The sequence below is a fragment of the Poecilia mexicana genome, unplaced genomic scaffold (assembly GCF_051168715.1).
Source record: "Poecilia mexicana isolate PSO_F unplaced genomic scaffold, ASM5116871v1 scaffold_4, whole genome shotgun sequence".
NCBI lineage: Eukaryota > Metazoa > Chordata > Actinopteri > Cyprinodontiformes > Poeciliidae > Poecilia > Poecilia mexicana.
Window position 1 is genome coordinate 11264341 of NW_028263373.1, and position 20550 is coordinate 11284890.

The following is a 20550-nucleotide window of genomic DNA, read 5'->3' on the forward strand; positions in this document are numbered from 1 at the left end:
AATAATAATAATAATATATATATATATATATATATGTATATATATCAGTGATTCTTGAGAATAGGGACAAAACAGGTCCTATGGATAAAGCATGAAATTTGAATAAAATATACACAAAATATATTTTTTTCAAATATCTAACTAAACTAACCTGGGTCATGTGAGCACAACAATGTATATTTTTCTTTTTTTTGCTGAATATTTTTTTATTTTAAATATTGTAGTCGGTGGATGATGCCTGTAAAAGCCCTTGTCCAGGAGCAGAACTCAATACATTCTTATAGTTTAAAACAATTAAAGAAATACTAAAATTATATATTATGACAATTAAGTATAAGTAGTCATATAAATAATTATAAAAGTATCAATAAATTGAATTAAAAATAATTTTTAGATATTTTCCAACTCCGTTGAAATTTGTCCTTAGTTTTTGTCAACACCATCAGAAATGAAAAGAATGTAAAAAAATCAGGCATTATTGGGGGGCACCAGAACTTCTGAGGACCCCATGACGTTGTCTTTTCTCTTCCTTTGCTAGGAGGGCTAGTTAGCTCCGGTTAGCTTAAGTTATTCTTTAGTTTTTTCTTCTGTTTTATTCCTAAGTTGTTTGTCACAACCATGATGTGTCAACTCCATAACTGACAATTTACAAAACTTTGATGAAATTTTGCGAAATAAAAGCTTAATTTTGGTAAACTGTAAAGATTTCATGGACCTGACGAGCTACAATATGGCCTCCTTCAGAATAACATCATATAAATTGAGTTAGTTTGGCATTTCGTCAACTCCGTCAGATGTCAACTCCGTCAGAGTTTTTCTGACTCTTTCAGGGAAATTGTTGTCAAATCTCACTTAATTGTGCAACTAATTCATTTTAATGTATTTTACATGAATTGCATTACTTCACATGTACCAAGTTTTTCATTTCATTCACTAGTTTGTCACCACCTTCAGTTCTGTGTCAACTCCGTCATGCACTGTCAACTCCATCAGATGGACTTTTTCTTGTTTTTTGTTTTAAATCATATTTATTTTATTTCTTGAGAAGCATTTGTCTGTAAATTGAGTAAAAATATCACTAATGGGGTATTTTAAAAATCATTTTAGATTTATTTTTGTCAGATGGTGATGACAAAGTTTTGGGTCAGGTCGATTAAAAATGTAATTTTTTTTTTAAAATTTGCAACTGGGAGCCTGTACCTTAGCATCTTCATATTTTCTAAACATTATTTGTCATATTTGCATACATAAGGTTGAGAAATAATTAAAAAAAAATATGGGAAAATTAAAACCCATTTTGTCCCTATTCTCAAGAATCACTGATATAATATATTTTTCAACTGGGTTTTGCAGCCATACCAAATTACCTAAAATTGCAGACTTGGGTATTATAATATAAGCAATTATTTAAGAGTTATTAAATCTTAAATACTTTTTAAAAAAGTGATATGTCAGTCATATAACTTACTTCCTCATTGGTATTACAGGATTGGGTCAGTCATATAACTTACTTCCTCATTGGTATTACAGGATTGGATAAAAAAAAGCCTTGATCTCATTGTTTACAAGTTATTACATTAATGGCAGTTTTATATTGCTGGTTGCTACATGCAGCGTTGTGGTATTGTTTTAATAACTATACTGTTGATGTGCAGTGTTTCATTTTGTCATTGTAATAATCATTAATTGCAACCATGTGTATCTGTCACTTTGGAATGCAACCATTTATATTGCAGGAACTTTTGTTCTTAGCAACTTTAGCTGAGTTTTACAAAAAAAAAAAAAAAGCTTATGAACGCTGCCTCCCTACATGTCAGGTTTAAGCCATAATTCTGCGACCTTGATGACTTTCAGAATCACTTTTACTTCAGTTTACCATCAAAGGGAGCATTCAGTACCGCCCAATTGTGATGTCTTTTTTTAGACAAATACAAAGATCACATTTTTGCCTTTGTTGCCTCAATGCGTTTGTGTGAACATTCAAGTCATGTTTTCATTTCGAAATATTAACTAAATGTGTCTGTACTAAATGAATATGTGAGTTGTTAAACTACCTCCACTGAGATGCCTTTGCATCAATTTATAACCTACTTTCATCTTTACGGTGATACACTTCAGCAAGTAAAACGTACATATCTCGCTGTATGTATAAATGTCTTATTCATTACAATTGTTAAAATAGTTCTGGTACTATAAACACGTTGTTTTAATCTTTTACCATTCACACTAACAAGTAGCATGCACAATTTATTTCAAGCACATTTCAAAACTGAGTACAAAATGTGAGAAAATGCTGCAAGATCAAGATAAAACTTGAAGGTTTGATCCTTGAACTGCGATATCACGCAGCATTAGATCTTATTATGGTAACAAAAAAAAGAAAAAAAAAAACTTCCCTGCAGGAAGTAGTGGTGTAGATCTGATGAGAAACAAGGCTTGTTGCCCCAGTGACAAACCAGCAGTAAAGAAAAAAAAGCACACACACCCAAGTGTCGAGAGCAGGAAACAACATGGATGAACTCGGTAAGGTGACTTTCTTTCTTTGCTGATGATAACATGAAAACTGCATATATATATGAAGCTTTAATACAGATTACTGTAAGATTACTGACCAAGATCAACTATATAAACACATCTGTGTTGTTCAGGATTTACTACAAACAATATCGTTTTGGGTCTATCATGAGAAATTGTAATTGATCTTTTTTTTTAATTTGTTTTACCAACCAATTGCTTTCTAGTAAGTTGTTTTGTTTTACAACATACAGATTCTGCTGACTGTGCTTGAGAAATGCTGATCTAACAACATGTAAATGCAAATGAGCAGTTTGAAAGTAATATCTGCAACATCCTCCTTGCTTCAAACTTGACGTCTAGCTGTCTTTTTAGCGACCAAAATTTTGACTCTTTCGCTCTAGACCAGTACAACGCATGTTGGATATGCTTAATTGTTTATCTCCATGTTTCCCTTTTAATAACGCGTTGCAAAAAGATGGCATGAGATCGCCTCAGCATTTGTCACCACATTCTTGTGACATTAAGACAAGTTTCACTTCTGCAGCGTAGCATGTTCTCATTTCCTCAGGAAGTCGACTTGTATGAAACAACCTCAGTTTGTTTGCATCTTTCTCCTCACAGGAAATTCACTACCCTGCAAAAAAAAAAAAAAAAAAAAATCAATGTTTTGTGCTGGTTAACAAGCACAATAATGTTCTCAGCTATTACATTAACACTACTCGAGATGAGTCTGTTGCACCACAACCCGTAAGTCGCTATGAAGCTTCACGATTTGCATTCTTCTGCAGATTTGCTGTTGGAGGAGCTGGCTTTGAGTCCTACAGGCTCAAACAGTCTCCAAGAAGCCACCACTGCAACTGGTGGACAGGTGAACAAAAGAGAAGGAAATATGTTTATCATTTTAAACGGACTAAATCAAGGTCCAAAATATATGTAAACAAAATGTCAATGTAACTTCGTTGTCCACACAGGCTCCGGCTGCCATTCTTGTCGGAGACAAAAAGAGAGAGAAAAGCTCAGCGGGCTCTAATGTCTACAGGTAATGTATAAATGCCTGTCTGCTGTTTGTCCTGTGTTTTAGTGTAAAATTAAACAGAATTTTACACAGAATTTTAATGTTTTGTTGTATCATCACCAGTAAAAAATTAAGTCTCTACAAGACAGCAAATATATTCATACAGTTTGCCATATTTGCCTTGCAAAACAATGGTGGTCAAATATTGTTGGAATGCATAATTATAATAATTAGCATAATAATTAGCGACAGCTAGTGTGGGGTGTGTGGTTGTACCTACCACACGATAGAGTTTGTGTCAAGTATGTCTGACATGTGAAATAAGTTGAACGACATCTTGGCAGCAACAAAACAACAAAGCAGTTGTGTAAACACACAGAAGGAAGTAATTGGAAATAAGCTCAAGTGGTAGTCAGTCAAAGACAGCTATCAGGACAAGGATGATGTCAAAGGAGGACACAAACAAAATAAATGGATCAAAGCTAATTAAAACAGTTATAGTAAAAAAAAAAAAAAAAAAAAAAAGGCGTGTAACAACTGAAAAACAAGATATTTGCAAAGGATCAGCTCGTCGTAAACCGAAACCACTAAAAGCCTGCAGACCATGATGAGAACATGGTTTTTTAGTCTCCACCAGTTAAAACTCCACTATGTGAAGTAAACATGTAACATCAGGATCCCACAAGGCTGCATGTCTTCTGAGTCGGAAAAACATAAATAAATCATATAATCTGATGGATTACAGTGTGACATTCATTGTAAAAGCACTTCATTAATTTGGCACATGCATGCAATGTTTTGGCGCAGCAAATGTTCTGGATAAAAGGAAAGCACACCCTTTGCAAATTAGCTTAACGCATAAATTATCTGAACTTTGTGTGGTTTTAACTAGCACAAAAGCACACAACATAGACAGCACTATGGTATTTTATGAACATAATTTATATTGAAAGTTTAGAAAAATGAAGCACATTCATCTGAATGCTTCTTTGAGCAAGACAATTCCAAACCATGCATTTCATGTGGTTGCAAATTTAGATCAATTTTTCATAGTATGATGATTTTATTTTGAAGATAATTAGCTATTTTGTGTTTAATGGACTTAAGTGTTGAAAACAATGTCTTCTTGTTTCAATCTACTTTTGACACATGCTCATAACTTATTTGTTTATGAGTTAAGTTATGCTGTTCCGGCTTTTTCGGATTTTACTTTAAATCGCTTTCAACCGTCATAAAATGCATCTAAAAGCCAAATTTGCTTAGGCAAAATCTATTCCCAATATTATTTAGTTAAGCACCTAAAACATGGGGGAAAAAAAATAGAACTGTAATTTTGGTCTCAAAATGCTTTTTTATTATCACAAAGTTTTTTAAGTGTCATCATGTATTTATTTATAATTTATTTTTTGACATTTGTTTTTAACACAGTGACCTACCCGCTCCTGTTGCAGCCGCTCTGCCTCCGGACTCACCAACTCTAGAACTGGAGTCTATCCTACAAGACCTGATGGGTTTAGCAGAAGGGGTCAGTATAAAGCTGTTGACCTGGATGTGTCAGGAAATGGTTATAAATGATCACAATTCACATTTTGTGTGTAATAGTGTCTCGTAGAAGTGATTTCTTGGTAAAAATGAGTTTACCAAGAAATGATGCACAGTTGGAATCAGAAAAGATTTAACCCATTTGCAGAAAAATACTTTGTAGAAAAGTGGATTTTGATCAAATCTGGGCACTTATGACCCTTATAATACTGGAAAGTTAATATTTTTGCAAATTTTCTTACAGCCCTTCGGGTGAGGTGATATAATCTCTCACAGCTTTATTTGTTCTGTTTTTCTTGTGCGGTGCTTATGTCTGCCTCACAAAAGGAACAAATGAAGAATCCTTACTAAGTTTCCAAAGGCTTGATTGGTGTCAACAAGCCTTAAAACAAAGTGAATTGTTTTAAATTCATTGCAGGTTGTTAAAATTTCCACACAGCTTTAAAACAATATTTCATAGGTATTTAAAATGTGTGACGTTAACACATTTGTTGCACCCAAATATTGCATCTTGTTAATAAGATAAAATTTAATGAGTTGAATATTTCTGATTGCAACCGTGCTATTATGGGGAGAGAAAAAAAATTGGACACTTAATCAAATACTCATTTTTTACTAAAGATATTGAAATTTATCATTGTCTACTCTTTTTTTTCCTCAACGAAAAACATTTTATTGCAAGTAAACACTCAAATCTTACCTTGTTTTGCCAATTTAGCGAAAGATATCAACAAAAATGTGTGAATAAAGTTCACACTGCCCTTTAGCTGAAATAACTTCAGTGAGATGCTTTTGGTAACCACCTACATGCTGAGGGTGCAGTAGAGCGACATTTTATAAATGAAATAAATTATTAAGGTTTAACAGTAGAGGACAGTATTGCACCAACATCACCATTGCACAACCTGAAATGATATTTCTGTATTTGATCACTTAAGCACTTAAATCTCTTTAGCACATGTAAAGACTAAACCTGACATTTTGACTTCCATGTATCTTTATTTAGAACCACTTACCTCCATCAGCCCCTCCACCACTGACACAGAAGCAGTTTACAAAGAAAAAAGACGAGGATGGGAGATCAGGGCAGAAGGACAGCGATAGCAGCAGCAGCGGCGGCCCGGCAAGTTCCAACCCAAAACCCTCGATCCAGACGCAGAAAACAGATTCTATAGATGACCTGCTCGGAGGGCTGAGCTCGGACCTGGAGAAGATTGGTGTGCGCACCACAGCCAAAGGCCACTGTGCTGCATGCAACAAATGCATTGTTGGAAAGGTAAAAGGCGACCTTTTTAAATTTAAATATAGCCAAAGCAGTCTTTTTCACTTCATTTGACTATTGTTATTTAGATGATCACAGCTCTGGGTGAGGTGTGGCACCCTGAGCACTTTGTGTGCATGGTGTGCAAGAAGGAGCTGAGCACAACAGGCTTCTTTGAGAGAGAGGGACGGCCGTATTGTGACAAAGACTACCATCAGCTCTTTTCTCCACGCTGCGCCTACTGCAAGGGGCCGATATTGCAGGTATTACAATGAGAAACTCTAAATATGCAGTATTTTGCTTTATGCAAAGCATTTTAAATAAACTTAATCTCAGCTTCTCTTTTTGTTTCTTGATTCACATCCTAAATGTCCAGTCAAAATTTTACATCCATTAATCCACACAGTAAAATTTCGATGATTGCATGATGACATGTTGGATGTTGTTTTTTATTTTTTTTTTTCTTCATGGCCAAGACCACATGTTATGCTAATAAATAAAAGGAAAACCCATACTGGTGGTTTTGCAGACTGGGATTACCTCATGGTACAGACCAAAGACATTAATCAGAAACTAATGCAGCATCCCTGGTGATTCCCTTCATGTGGCTCACGGTTCACTTTTTTTGTGTTTGTTCACATTTAGCTACATGAGATGAGACAAACTTCAATAATCCCCAAAGAAAGTAAAATAGAGATGTAATATTTTTGGTCTTTTTTTTGTTTGTTTTGTTTTGTTTTTTCCCCTACCAGAACATCTTGACAGCTCTGGACCAAACTTGGCACCCGGAGCACTTCTTCTGCACACACTGCGGAGATCTGTTTGGGCCAGACGGTGAGATGTTTGATAATTTATTTGCCTCAGCGTAGAAATAATATTTAGCACACATTTCAGCGTATCTCATCTCTATCCAAGGCTTCCTGGAGAAGGACGGAAAACCGTACTGCTGCAAGGACTTCTACCACCTTTTTGCTCCCAAATGCTCAGGCTGTGGGGAGTCCGTCAGAGAGAACTACCTGACTGCAGCCAATGGCACCTGGCATCCAGAGTGCTTCGTCTGCGCAGTGAGCCTCCCAACACAGACCACACACACGGCTCCGGCTCACACACAACCTTGAGAATAAATGAGACAAATACCCACACACTTGCTTTGTTTGCATCGGTTTGACCACGGGGCTGATGCAAACCATATGCACGATGAAAATGCTGCGGTGGAAATGTTGCAGATAAATCAAGGAAACCATATTCTCTCTGTGTGGGTATCTTTTATATCCTCTTCAAAGCCACCGCTGTGTAGAGCAGTCGGTCAAACGCCGTCCCGTCTGCTGCTGCACTTCCCTCTTTACTCGGTCGGCGGCATTTGAACATACTAATTGCGCAGAGTTCTGAAAACTTATCAGAGGTAAAAAATGGCACCTTTATGTTTGTTCTACTTTTGAATTTATATATTTTTTACAATCTAGGACATTCAAACAACTTAAGTCCATGAATATAATCCCAATAAATGTGAATATATACAGCACAATACAGTGATATTTGTGCAGTACAACCTAACTAAAAAACAAACATATCTGTTAAGAGAAAAGAAAATGTGTAAAAGAAGCAATGACATAAGTGTGCAGTCTTAAACTATAACTTTGTTGAATACCTTTCAGCCCTCTTTCTGCTTTAGTAGAAGTGCATCTGCATTCCACATCTTAACTGGAGTTAATAGTTTGATAGGGTGGGGTAACTTTTATACAGAACAGAGTGAGCAAACTGGCAAACGTTGCCCAACCCTGTCAGACTACGTGGACGTGTCTTATTCATAGCCCTCAAAGCTTCTGTCAAACTTTGTTTTTGACGTTAGCTTTGCAATGCCATGCTTAAAATGTAACTTTACTTCCATGAAGTCATGATTTTGTGGACTTCGAGGTATGCTTGGGAATACGGTGATGAAGGAAAATTACATTATTCTAGCCAGTAACCCGAATGCTTTGGATCAATACTGACTTACGTTTGCTGCAATACACGTTTGTCAAAAAACCCAGTTCTGCTTGAAGAAAAGTAACTCCAGACCACGATGCTGCCGTCACCAGAGTTCACCTTAGTTTTTGTGTTCTTTTGGTGATATTTAGTGTTTTACATTTTGGATTTGTTCCAATTAAAATAATAATAATTTTAAAAAAAACCCGTAAATCTAGACGTTCACTTTAAAAGAAAGCTTTATGTTTAACAGCTCCTCTCCTGTGTTGAGAACAGATTTTATTTGCGCATTTAAAAACAAAACCAGTAGTTGGCAGATATTCCTGCAGCTCCTTAACATTCGTACAACGTGATCTTCTGGAGCCTTTGTTCTCTTTCTACTGGCTATGGCTTTAACTACAAGTTGCAAATCAGCAAATGTTGGGAAGATTTTTTTGCTGGGACAGCTGGACTTTATTAGTGATCAGTTACATTCACTCTAATTGATGTTAGGCATTTACCCAAAAAGACTGAACAGTGGAGTTAGGTTCTTCAATAAAGTTTGAGCTTCAGGGCATACACACTTATGCAACCTCTGCTCCACCAACCCTGGCCAAACAATATTGGCTTCTGGATATCTGTTTAACATCCAATAATTAATTATCAAAGATTACAGGGTTCTTAAAAAAAAGAAGAAGAAGAAAAAAAAGAGAATGTGAAACTGAATTTAGGAACTCAATAGGATATTTACCTCCTTGCTCCAGGACAACTTGGGGGTGTGCCCAGACTGGATAATGCAAACAAACAAACACCTTATTAGAGCCAACCTTCTTATAAATAACAGGTTATTTTACAAGACAAAGCTGTTAATATATTCTCAGTGTTAATCCCACTGCAAATGGGTATTTTTTTATTTTTTCATCCAGTCAGTCATCCCTCCCGTTCCCTCCACTGTGTGCGAATGAAGTGGGCATAAGTTCAACTGAAAGCTTTTGCTCACTTCCTCACGTTTGAATATGGATGAGAAACATAACCTTTTTCATTCATCACAATTTGTTTAAAATAATCAATGTTTTCTACATGCGCCATTGATATTTTTTCCCCTCGGTGCCGATCTCCCAGTCGTCTCTTGTTTGCTACCAAGCAGTCATGAAGGCAAATTTTGGAAAGTAATCATAGACTACATTGCCAAAACTGTGACCGCAGTCTTGAAGAGTTGAGACACTGTTGCAAATATTTTACTGTTTTTTTTTTAAGCAGGCAATATTTATTTGGACATTTTTGCTTACCCTAATCCTCCACTATCCTCTACTTCTCCTTTTTAAATTCAGGACTGTCTGAAGCCGTTTAGCCATGGCTGTTTCATGGAACTGAACGGTCGGCCCCTCTGTACCATCCACTTTCACTCCAGGCAGGGCACCCTGTGCGGGGGTTGTGGGAAGCCCATCACCGGCCGCTGCGTCTCAGCTCTCGATCGCAAGTTTCATCCTGAGCACTTTGTTTGCGCCTTTTGTCTGCGGCAACTCAGCCACGGGATCTTCAAGGAGCAGAATGGAAAGCCCTACTGCACAGCTTGCTTCAACAAGCTCTTTCTATGAGACATTTACAGCAAGCCGCTCAAATATGAAGACATAATGTCTAATGTTGGAAGAGGGTGGCTATTTTCCCACATCAGTGAGCTGATTATCTGTTATTAATAATATTGCATTCCAAGGTTGTATCTCCGTTTACTGAATGAGGTAATAAGATTCAAAGCTCCTTATCCTAAAACCACTAAATACAATGTAGAACACATATGCCAAGCAAACAGGTTACACACATGTATGTTTTGATCTGAATAAAAATACAGCTGCTCTGTAAAAGTCTCAAAGATTTTTTATTTTTTTATTTTTTAGAAAACATGAGTGAAGGAACAAAGCGTAAAATCAGGGATAAAGTTGGTGAGAATTTTAAAGAATGGGCAGGTTATAAAAAAAACGATATCTTAAACTTTGAACACTTATGGCACAACTGTGAATCCACCAAGATATGACGCTCTACCTAAATTGCCAAGGAGAGCATTAACAAAATAATCAGCAAGAGACTCATCATAACTCTGGAAGAGGTATTCAGTGGATCAGGGCTACATTGGCACAGTTTGTAGCACTGTTACCTTGCAGCAATATGGCTGGGAGTCTTTGCACATGGAGTTTCCATGTTTTCGTCTTGCATGCATTGGTTTTCTCCAGGTACTTTGCAGAATTAATCCTAGTCCAGATTTGTGACTGTTAGGTAAATTGATCTCTGTAAATTGTCTGTAGGGCTAGGGTATGGGTGTATGGGTATTTGTCCTCTGCATCTTTTTGTTGATCTATGCTGGACTAGCAACCTGTGCAGGGTTACTCCATGATCTGTGGAGATAGGCACCAAGACCCTCAATCCCTTTGACCCTGCAAAGAATAAAAGAGGATAGCCAATGGTGGACGGACAATTATCAGTCATGGACTGGTTTATTTAAAAGAAAAGCATGCTGCTCTTTTCTTGTGTCTATTTGTAATCAACTACATATCAACCTCCTTCCACATCCCAGTTGTGTTTCACTTTGTGTTGCTTGATCACATAAAATCCGACTAAAGTGCATGGATTTGTGGCCCTACATGACAGAATGTTAAAAACTCCAAGGTGTATAAACAATTCATCAAAGCACTGGATGATGAAAATGGATTCATCATACAGAGAGGTAAGTTATGCACAGCCTCATTGAGAAATCATGTACAACTATCAGTAAGTAATTATTACTGACATCGCTTTTACAACTCAATCAAAATATTTCCTACAAAGAAAACGTTACCATGTGTGAACTTTGGATGCCTGTGCAAGGTGCGCTGTTGATGCTTGGCTTTACTTTTGAGGAGTCTTCATACATCGCAATCACAAATCAAATTCCAAATGGACCATGATAAACACAAACGCGCTAAATTAATGGATTCCATAAACTGTCCCCGGCTCGTTGTTGGACTCAGCAGTCAGGATTTACTTTCTCACAGCTTGAGAGAGCTCGTCAGGAGATTTGTCCATGTGGCCCGATAGCTTGTCTTGGCAGAGAGTGGCAGGGACTCGTCATGCCAACCTGTGATTCCTCTGTCTCAGATTGACCACTTGGCCCCTGGCGGCCACTGGATTCAGACATCCTCTTCGTCCTCCACACAGGCTCCTTTATGACTGCCTCTCGAAGATTAATGAACGTGGTGAGGTTAACAAAGGTAGTTTTTAGAAGGAGCTCCTTCACATGCCTGCATCCCCTCAGAAACTGTTGAAGGACGAATGAACCACAAAAGTGTTTTAATGCCTCAGCGGTTGCTGGCAGATTTAAGCTCCTTCTGTCATCGGATGAGTTATATTTCGTTTCCTAAAGGCTAATTGTGGAAATTGCACACGAATATGAGGTATTTGTTGGATTGCTACACAAATAACAGAACGATTTCGCAATTTTTGCAGAATTTAAATACAAATGGAATATCATGTTTTACGTCTACTTGACTGAAAAACATTCAGTTTGGGGCACTGTTATCAGGAGGCTACCAAACAACAAAAAAAGCATAAAATTCCAATTTTTCATTATTTCTGTGTATTTCCTATTTCCCCAAAGCTGGGCAAAGAGTAGAAATCAATATTCTTTTTCCTGATCACTCCATACTGTCATATAATTTCCATGTGTACAGTCTTAAAAAAAAACAAAAAACAACCAAACATTTGCCTAATTTCTAAAGGATATGCCAATATCTCTTTTTATTTCTCATTTTTATTTTGATTATTTTTATTTTTAAGTTAGTGCTACTTGGAGAAAGCTGTTGCTTTCTACCAACTCACAGCTAGCTCTTTCTTTTCAACTAATCTAGCTATTTTTCACTAAGTTTCAAAACAATAAAAAATAATTTTTGTAACATAATGCTGGCTGTCATACACATGACAATAATTTTGACATTTTTTGCAAAATATCATATTCAGTTCATGTATACATTACCAATTCCTCACAACTGTCATGTCAGAACAGATCCTGTGCATTTACAACAATATGAGATCCAAGTGCCTTTACATTTGGTTTAAATAAATTAGTTACATAGTCATATAGTCACATTCAGATTCAAATGCATACAGTCCACTTCAATCATTTTAATGATACGAGCAAAATGTTGTAAGGAACCACATTTGACTGCTGAGCACGTCTTTTCCACAATTATTATGGTAATAATGAGCTAAAAGTAAAATTCTAAAACATAAACGGCTCCCTAAATTAAGTAGGAAGCACACAATAGAAAAGAAAGTACAAGTACATTCTGAAAACATATTAATATAAGTAAAATGAGCTTCTGTAAAAATAAACCAAATCTGGGTAAAAAATAAACCAAATCTAAGTTTTATCTGTAGTCACATTATTGATATATTTCATTCTGCTATTGGAAGCAATGAGAGCTTTATAGTTTTCCCAGTGAGCAGTTTAAGTTTTTCTCAAGCATGCCATGTGAGCTGTGTGTGTGTGTGTGTGTGCGTGTGTGTGAAGTCAGTGTTTGAATGGGAACGACGTTGAGCATTAATCATGCTGTCATCGCTGTCAGGTCCAGGGCTGCTGCAGACTGTGCACCGTGCATCATGGAAGAAGTATGGGTGTATCACATTTAGGCCGATCTAAACATTCTAGATTGTAAGTGTTTCGTGAGCTAACGGACTAACGCCTCTGTTTCAAATGAACTCATGGTTTCACTTTGTGATTAAATGATTTAGATCCTGTATGAAACAAAGGAGAAAACATGTCTGGGAGATTTCCTGATGCATCTGAACATTATTCTAGGCTGATGTACAGCAACAACAACAACCACAAAAAAAAAAAAAAAAAACACTATGGAAAGAACAGCACAGAAAAAAACCCAACATATCTAAACACACATCTCTACCAAAAAGTAATGAGAGTGAGAGAATAAGGAGGAAAAAGATCCACTGGCACAGAGTAAAAATGAGAAAACACGGAATGCTTTTGCAGGAGTTAGTGTAAAGTCAAGTGACATTTACAACGGTGAACCCGAGTTGAAATTATGCAGTTTGGAAAGTAAGATGGAGGTTTGAGCTTGATTGGAGAAGGAACTAACGGAGTGAGGGGTAAACTGGAACATAATAGGTGTTGGGGCTGAGGGAAACAGGGGGTTGGGGGGAGAAGAGGGGATTAGAAGCATGGTTTTAGGAGGATTCTTTTTGTTTGAGACTGTAACCAAACACTTACCTCCTCTCCTGTAAAATGTCTGTGTCCGCCAGGCCACCCCTGATGGGGACGGCGGGGCGCCCTATCCAGCCCGTTATGGCCCCACTGTGGGTCATACCCGGCTAGGCCCTACCCTAAACTATAAGTTCACATCAGCTCTGAAGCTGTCACAAGGTACTTATACACATTAATCACTACATTTACTCGAAGACGCATAACACACATCTGTGGAAACGCCGAACGGAGACAACTCAATGAACTCAGCTCCGGTAGGCACAGTAAAATATGGATGGATCAGATTACTGCAGCATCATTACTGAGTGTTTCTGTATGCCGTATGTGCTAATGAATGCAAACTGCCACTTTAGCTACAGTATATCACGAGGATGTACGCTGTACCTCAGTGGTTTTCAGACTTTTTCTCCCAAGTATTACCTCAAAGAATTGATTCTCCCTAAATATCCTCATTATTGCTGATCAACCTGACAGTCATGTTTTTAGAATATGGGGGGAAGCCAGTGTACCCAGAGAGAACCCACACATACACAGGGAGAGAACATGGTATATTTGTTCAGAAAGGCTAGGATTCAAACCTTCTTGCTGCAAGGCAACAGTACTATTTACTGCACAATTGTATAGCCCTTAAAAGGCAATTTTACCAAATACTGCGGACATGTATGTAACTCCTGAATATTAGGAAACCTAACAAAACCTAAAGAATGTTTTTTTTATCTTGATATTAAGCAAACAGAAACAGGTTTCTATAATCCTAACCAATTCAAAACAATGACATTTAATCAGATTTGATTTGATAGTATTTAAAAAAAAAGGCTATGTGTGTTTTTATACTGTGCAAATATGTAAAGACCTGGTTTGAACTGTTTACAAACTCGATGGCCTCTTCATTAGGAATATCTCTTGACTTGCTTGTCGCAGCACACATAGTGAATCAGGCATCATAAGGCAGCAACTCAATTCATTTACATTTCCAACACCTTGTTGATTCTGATCCAAAAACAAATTCTGGCAACTCTGATTGCAGAAAGTCACTGGTAAGTAACAAGTGAGTGTGTACATAAGCACATTTTTAAGAACTGCATTTTCTACAACGCTGTGGCATAAGGTAACCAACTGCTGAGCCTAGAAAAAAAACAAAACACAAAAGAATCAATAAAAGGAAAAGCCAAATTAACAGAACTCCACACTACATGGTGGTCCAACAAGCAGATGAAAAAGTAGCTTCAAAGACCCGCTGGGACTAGAAGGGTTGTGGTGTTGAAGATTAAATGAATGTGTTTTCCGCTGTTAAGAAGAAAATAAAAACTTTGACACCTTGGTAATTACATTTACACAGTGAAAAGCTGAGCCGGAAAACAACTGTACTTTGTGAGTGTTTGTTTTGGCCCGCTGGTGATGCTGGGAGCAGGTATCACACCTGATTCATGACTGGCTGCTCTGTGCAAAAGGAACTTGTTGTTGTTTTTGGCTGAACACAGAGTTCTACTTGCTATCTCAGCCTCTCTCTCTCATACCAGCAGACATATAAATGCCACACACGAAAAGCCGGCAGCCTTGTAAATCCTATTTAGGGATTTTCTATTCATGCCATTTTGGATTCGCACCACATGATTGTGAAAAGAGACATGGATAATGCTGACGAAACATGACTACTAATAGCTTGAGCTTATCCACTTATAAAGACTAATAAAGTGGCTTATTTGCTCACAGAAATCAATTCAGATATACGCCGAGTACCTTTGGATTTGGTCGCCAAGGTCAACTGCACGCAGACGGAAAACACACATGGCAGCTTATATAGTCTTTTTATGAGTTTGGTGTCCGTTTCTGTTTTTGAGTTCTCAAGAAACCTTGGTTTTCTGAGTAGTTGACACAAAGCGTATCTGTGTGAGCATCGCTGCTTTTCCTGTGTGCCCACTGATCCTTAACCAAGTGAACTTGGGTTCTCTGGTTTTGTCGTTTAAAAATGAGTCGGCTTCTGGGGAACACTTCTGCTGCACATCTCTGTGTCGTCTCTTTAACATTGCCTGCCAAGGACTCCATTCCTCAACAGTAGGAAAAATGTGAGAAAGAAAAGGCGGTACATGGCCAAATGACCAGTGTTTATGATGACCAAATAGTCTTGGATAGTTGAGGATTTATAAGACAGTGGGCTTGCCTTTAGTGTCAAATAAGATGGATGGTTTCATTATGCTTCTTCATTGCGTCCATGTGTGAGTTTACAGTGCAGTGAGTAAAACCAGGAGTGTCTAATGCTCTGGGATAAAGCTTTTATTGTTTTTCATAAATTATTGCCCTACCCATAACTACTAGATAAAATGAGAGGTTGGTGGGTCACTGAAAACTTTAAATTAGGTTTAAAATCAGGCTGGATTTGGACCATGGGGCATTCTTTGACAAATGGCAACATTGGTTCATTTAAAGTCCTAAAATCACTTGTATATTAGAATATGCTATATATTACTTGAAGGATCCAAATCCACTTCCCAAGCATTTGTAATTTAAGGTTTGTTTGAAACACCCACCCAGTAAAAATGCTGCGTTATTTTCCCAGGTCATATGTTGGGTTACTTTGACCAAATATCGATGCAAGAGTCATGACTCAGGACTTGGATCCGCAATTCACTCATTTCTTTAATGAACTAAGCAGACTGACAAATTGTGTGGGGTCACAGATCAGTAGATCTGATCAAACATTCGGTCAAACTTTTACCTAATTGATTAGGCTGAAGATGATCATTAGAAGAAGCCATGCTCCTCGTCACAAACCTCCATTTTCAGCAAGACTTTGACCTGCAGATGTACCTAAGTGAAGTCAAACCCCCCCCTTGCTTTGCCATTGCTTGATTCTAAGGAAGATACTGTTTCATCTGTGACCTCTGCAGAGCAGAGATTTTTCAGTATATACATTTTTTATAATGCTGTAAAAATCAAAGGTCCAATCAATAACACACCTGAGGCCTGTAATCTCATACATAACACACTCGTACACAAATATCCCCCCTTGGCAATTCCAGCAGCATTTTGAAGTAATTTCATTAGCAGGTCTCCATTTTCCATTCCTCCTTGGTGCAGAGCATTTATTTCAATTTGTCTGAGGGGATTCAGAAGAATACATTAGGAGCACACTCCAGCCATTTGAGTTCGAGTGACACCTTGTTCCCACTTATGTCATTAAAATGCAATCATAAGCCCTTTTGCCTGAGAGCAGGGCTCGCCCAGAGCCATGTGATGGAGGAGCTGAAGTTACTCCTTTGAATAAAAATGACTTGGTGTGCAGTAATTCAAAACCAATGCTCTACTTTCATCATAAAGATGACCTATTCGTTCTTACTATTCTGCAGCTTCAGTCATCCCAGTTAATTTATGCATAGATGCAGCAAGACCCTTTTCAAAAAGTCCCATTGGAGGACATACTGCTACGTAAAATATATCTCTTATGGTGTGAAAATTTGTGTTTGAAAATATGGATTCTTTTACTGTGTGGTTCAGTTTAAGTGGACTGAGTTGCTTGGACTAAAATTATGTAATGGCTTAGAAGTGCGATGACAAGCTGCAGGACCAGGAGACAATAACCTAACAAAGATCAAGCATCCCTCCATCAGTTACTCTATATGTCAATGCATAAAAAGCATCTTTTTTAAAAGTCTGAAGGACTTTTCTGAATTATCTCTTCAATAGCATCCAGCAGTATTCTTTTGTTTCTTGTAAAATGGATTTTGTTAGTTTCTCTCTTTGAAATGAGAGGTACTGGACTTTAAAAAGACCCACAGCCAGGGTTACAGTAAATATTAACTGGAGCAAAGAAAACAGACGGTAAATTGAAAAAAATAAGGAAAAACTGATCCATAATTTAAAAAAAAAAAAAAAGAAGGATTTTTTTATGGACATCATTTTATAAAAATGTTAAAGTGCAACAACACAAACCTGCATTTACAATATCACATGAGTAGCACTGCATCATTACAAAACAAATTATACTATTTATATGACTGTATAAAAGTGAACTTTCTGATCAATTTAGTTTTATTTTACATAATTGTGACCCTGCTATTTAGTGGGGATGCACTCTGTTTGTTGAGGTAATGTTACAATATCACCTTACCTTTGCTATAAGCTATTTTTAAGTTAGCTTATAGCAATACTAGCCATCTGATTTAAATCTGTACATCTATAATCCCTCTGTTTTTTTTGTGTGTTTTTTTGCTTTGTCCAAGTCTCAACAATCATGTGGTACCCAACAAAGCCAAGACAAACGGGATCCTTGGGATTATTCAGTCCTTTTTATCAAAATCTTCTTCAGTCCCCTTCCCTGAATGAAGTCTGGGCTTTAGAAATGCTCCACTCAACAGTCAAGTCTCCACCGGGGCTTAGGATGGGATTAGAGCTTAAATTGCAGACTCTGTGGCTCATTTGCTCTCCAAGTCCACGGCCCTCAAAACAAAAGTCGCATGTGGACATGTCCAATGATATGATAATGGCATGAAATGAGGAACACATTTCAAGAGAGAAACTCTTCCCGGGCACCGTGGAGAGGCTTTTATGTGTAACGTTTGATGTTACAACATACAGAAGATGTGAAAGACCAAAGCGGAGGCAAGAGGAAAGATGTTTTGTGCGTATCCCTGAACAATCTGTAAATGGCAACGGGAAGAAAATCATGATTTCAGGGAGAAAAGTAGGAAATTACGAGCATTATGTGGAGCTATTAGCATTTTCATAGGGCTGAACGGGGGAAAAAAACAAAGCCAACGTCTGATAAAGATAACAGATATTGGTGAGTATCATAATAGTGATCATTTTTATGCATACACACCTATTTATACATTATGTTCCTTTTTTGGTTGTGAGAGTAAGGTTTGTTTTTTTTAAATTGTGAACAATGCGGTATATCTAATGAAATATCTATAGCAGGACATGAACACAGAGCAAAAAGGAAAAAGAACCAGAGTTTGGTCAAATCCTATTTCCATCATGAAAGAAGAAGTGGAGGTGGCTGAGGAAAATAAATACCGTAGTGTTCACCTGGACAACCGAGTGGACTGGAGACTCAGCGCTGAAGCCGCTGTCTACAAGAAGGATGTACTTCTAGAGGAAGCTTAGATCCTTCAAGGTTTGCACCAACGTGCTGCATAATCTCCTATTAGTCTGTTGTTAAGAATGTCATCTCTTCTGCCATTAGCATCAACAACCTGCTAAAGATGGCTGGTTCTGTTCTGGGGGCCACAGTGGGACCCCTGGAGATGATGGTGCAAAGGATTCTGCGTAAAAATCAAGAAAATGATGAACAACCCTGACCGTCCTCTTCATGAGACTGTCAACAACAACAGTGTCTTCACTCAGAGGCTTCTTCAGATTCACTGTAATACCGACTGCTACAAATAAATCTCTTTGGGGAATCTTGAATTAATGAGTTACAACAGCGTTTTATTTCCTTTTGGGATCAATAAAGTATTTTTAATTTCATTTCATTGAATGAAACAGGGGCTACATTCCTACAACATTTAATCTCTTTTCCAACACACTGAGCCAAATGAATGGCTCATTACCAGGCAAAGCAGAGCTGAATGACATGCTGATGAGGCAATTTAGCCGTTTTAGGTGTGATGCAGAAGAGATGCATCTAAAAGTCGCGTTCTAGTAGCACTTAAAGACTGGAGTTCAGCACCACTGCTACAGATGGATGGTCTGTCTTCAACGTGACCAAGATTGAGTCATTTTGCAAAGGAAAAAAGGAGAAGAGTATTAGTCTCAATGTGTAAAAAAAACATGTTGACAACCACTGGTCATTTTCCTTTCATTTCAACATTAATCCACTTTGTATTGGTCACACAATCCCATTAAAATCCATTGTGGTTTGTTGTAATGTGTCAAAAAGTGAAAAAAAAATGTTTGAGGCACATTCTTAAAATACTTCAGCGAGACAAAGTACATCTAACAAGTTAACAAATTCCCTTAGACATAATCCTGTTTGACTTCAAAGATTTCACAATACAAGTGCCACGAAAGTCTGATTTGACAGGAGTTATCAAGAAAGTCATGCAATAAGGTTATGTGCAGCCCGAATATCCCCCGTCTCTCTGCATAGTTACGCTGTGAAAAGCCTCAAACTTTTGAATCGCTGGGATTTTCTACATGTGAAAGGACACGCATTTATGATCAAAGGAGCAATAAACAGAGAGAGCATGGGAGAGAATTACAAGCAACAAAATCCAAATGCCACTTCACAAAAACAGTAGACTCCTGTATTTTCTGTGCTCAAATTTCTTCTTAAAAGTTAACCTGTCAACTTCATTTGTGAGCCCCTGATGTCAAAACAAAGCTCAGTCATCTCTGGGTGTGTGCACAGCGTGCAGAGTGAGAGGCCAGCACATTGGCTTAGATGTGACTTTCAATCATGGTGCGTGCCTCAGCCCACCAGACTGTGCTTAACCCAGCTCTGGCTCATAAATCAACTGACTGTCTCAGTTTGGCTGCAGCATTCAGAATTCCCCGCAGAGTGATGCACTGTAAGTGTTAACCCTCTGTGGTCTACGCAGGCAAGCCTCTGGCTGGCCAAGTTGCCTCTGTGATCTGCCAACGCAGTTTTATAGCTGTTTACTTTCTTTATATATATATATATATATATATATATATATATATATATATATATATATATATATATATATATATTTTTTTTTTTTTTGTCAGAATAACTGTTCCTAGTTTGAAAAAGTCCAGAGAAATTGTAATAGTAGAAGATGAGTTTTACTATGGACAGTGGATCTTACCTCAAGCTAGGCGATTTGTATTTATTTTTAAACATATTACATCCTATTTTTATTTCTGTTTCAAATTTTTTCTTGTAATTTTAGTGACTTTAAAAAAAAAAAAAAAAAAAAAAACCTTCCCTCTAGCATTTTGTTTTGCAAACCACATGAACTAATTTTTTTTTTTTAGTTTAGATCAATCTTTCATCAGAAAGAAAATCAAGGTTTGGCAAAATTAAACCTTGTTTTTCTTACCAAATATAGATGAAAA

General features: G+C 37.3%; 1 protein-coding gene across 1 annotated transcript; it reads left to right on the forward strand.

Moving 5' to 3' along the window:
- Positions 1–2183: 2183 nt before the first annotated feature.
- lpxn (leupaxin) lies at positions 2184–10141 on the forward strand. Its single transcript, XM_014985376.2, has 9 exons — positions 2184–2523; positions 3306–3385; positions 3489–3556; positions 4961–5057; positions 6081–6350; positions 6425–6598; positions 7088–7169; positions 7251–7399; positions 9611–10141. Exons 1-9 carry the CDS (start codon positions 2511–2513, stop codon positions 9875–9877), a joined length of 1200 nt encoding a protein of 399 aa, XP_014840862.2. The 5' UTR covers positions 2184–2510; the 3' UTR covers positions 9878–10141.
- Positions 10142–20550: the final 10409 nt, after the last annotated feature.

Bases quoted from the DNA above. Each gene is read 5' to 3' on its own strand.
- lpxn (XM_014985376.2), top strand. The intron at 3,557-4,960 runs GTAATGTATAAA...TTTTTAACACAG, and splicing joins GCGGGCTCTAATGTCTACAG to TGACCTACCCGCTCCTGTTG. The intron at 6,599-7,087 runs GTATTACAATGA...TTCCCCTACCAG, and splicing joins GCAAGGGGCCGATATTGCAG to AACATCTTGACAGCTCTGGA.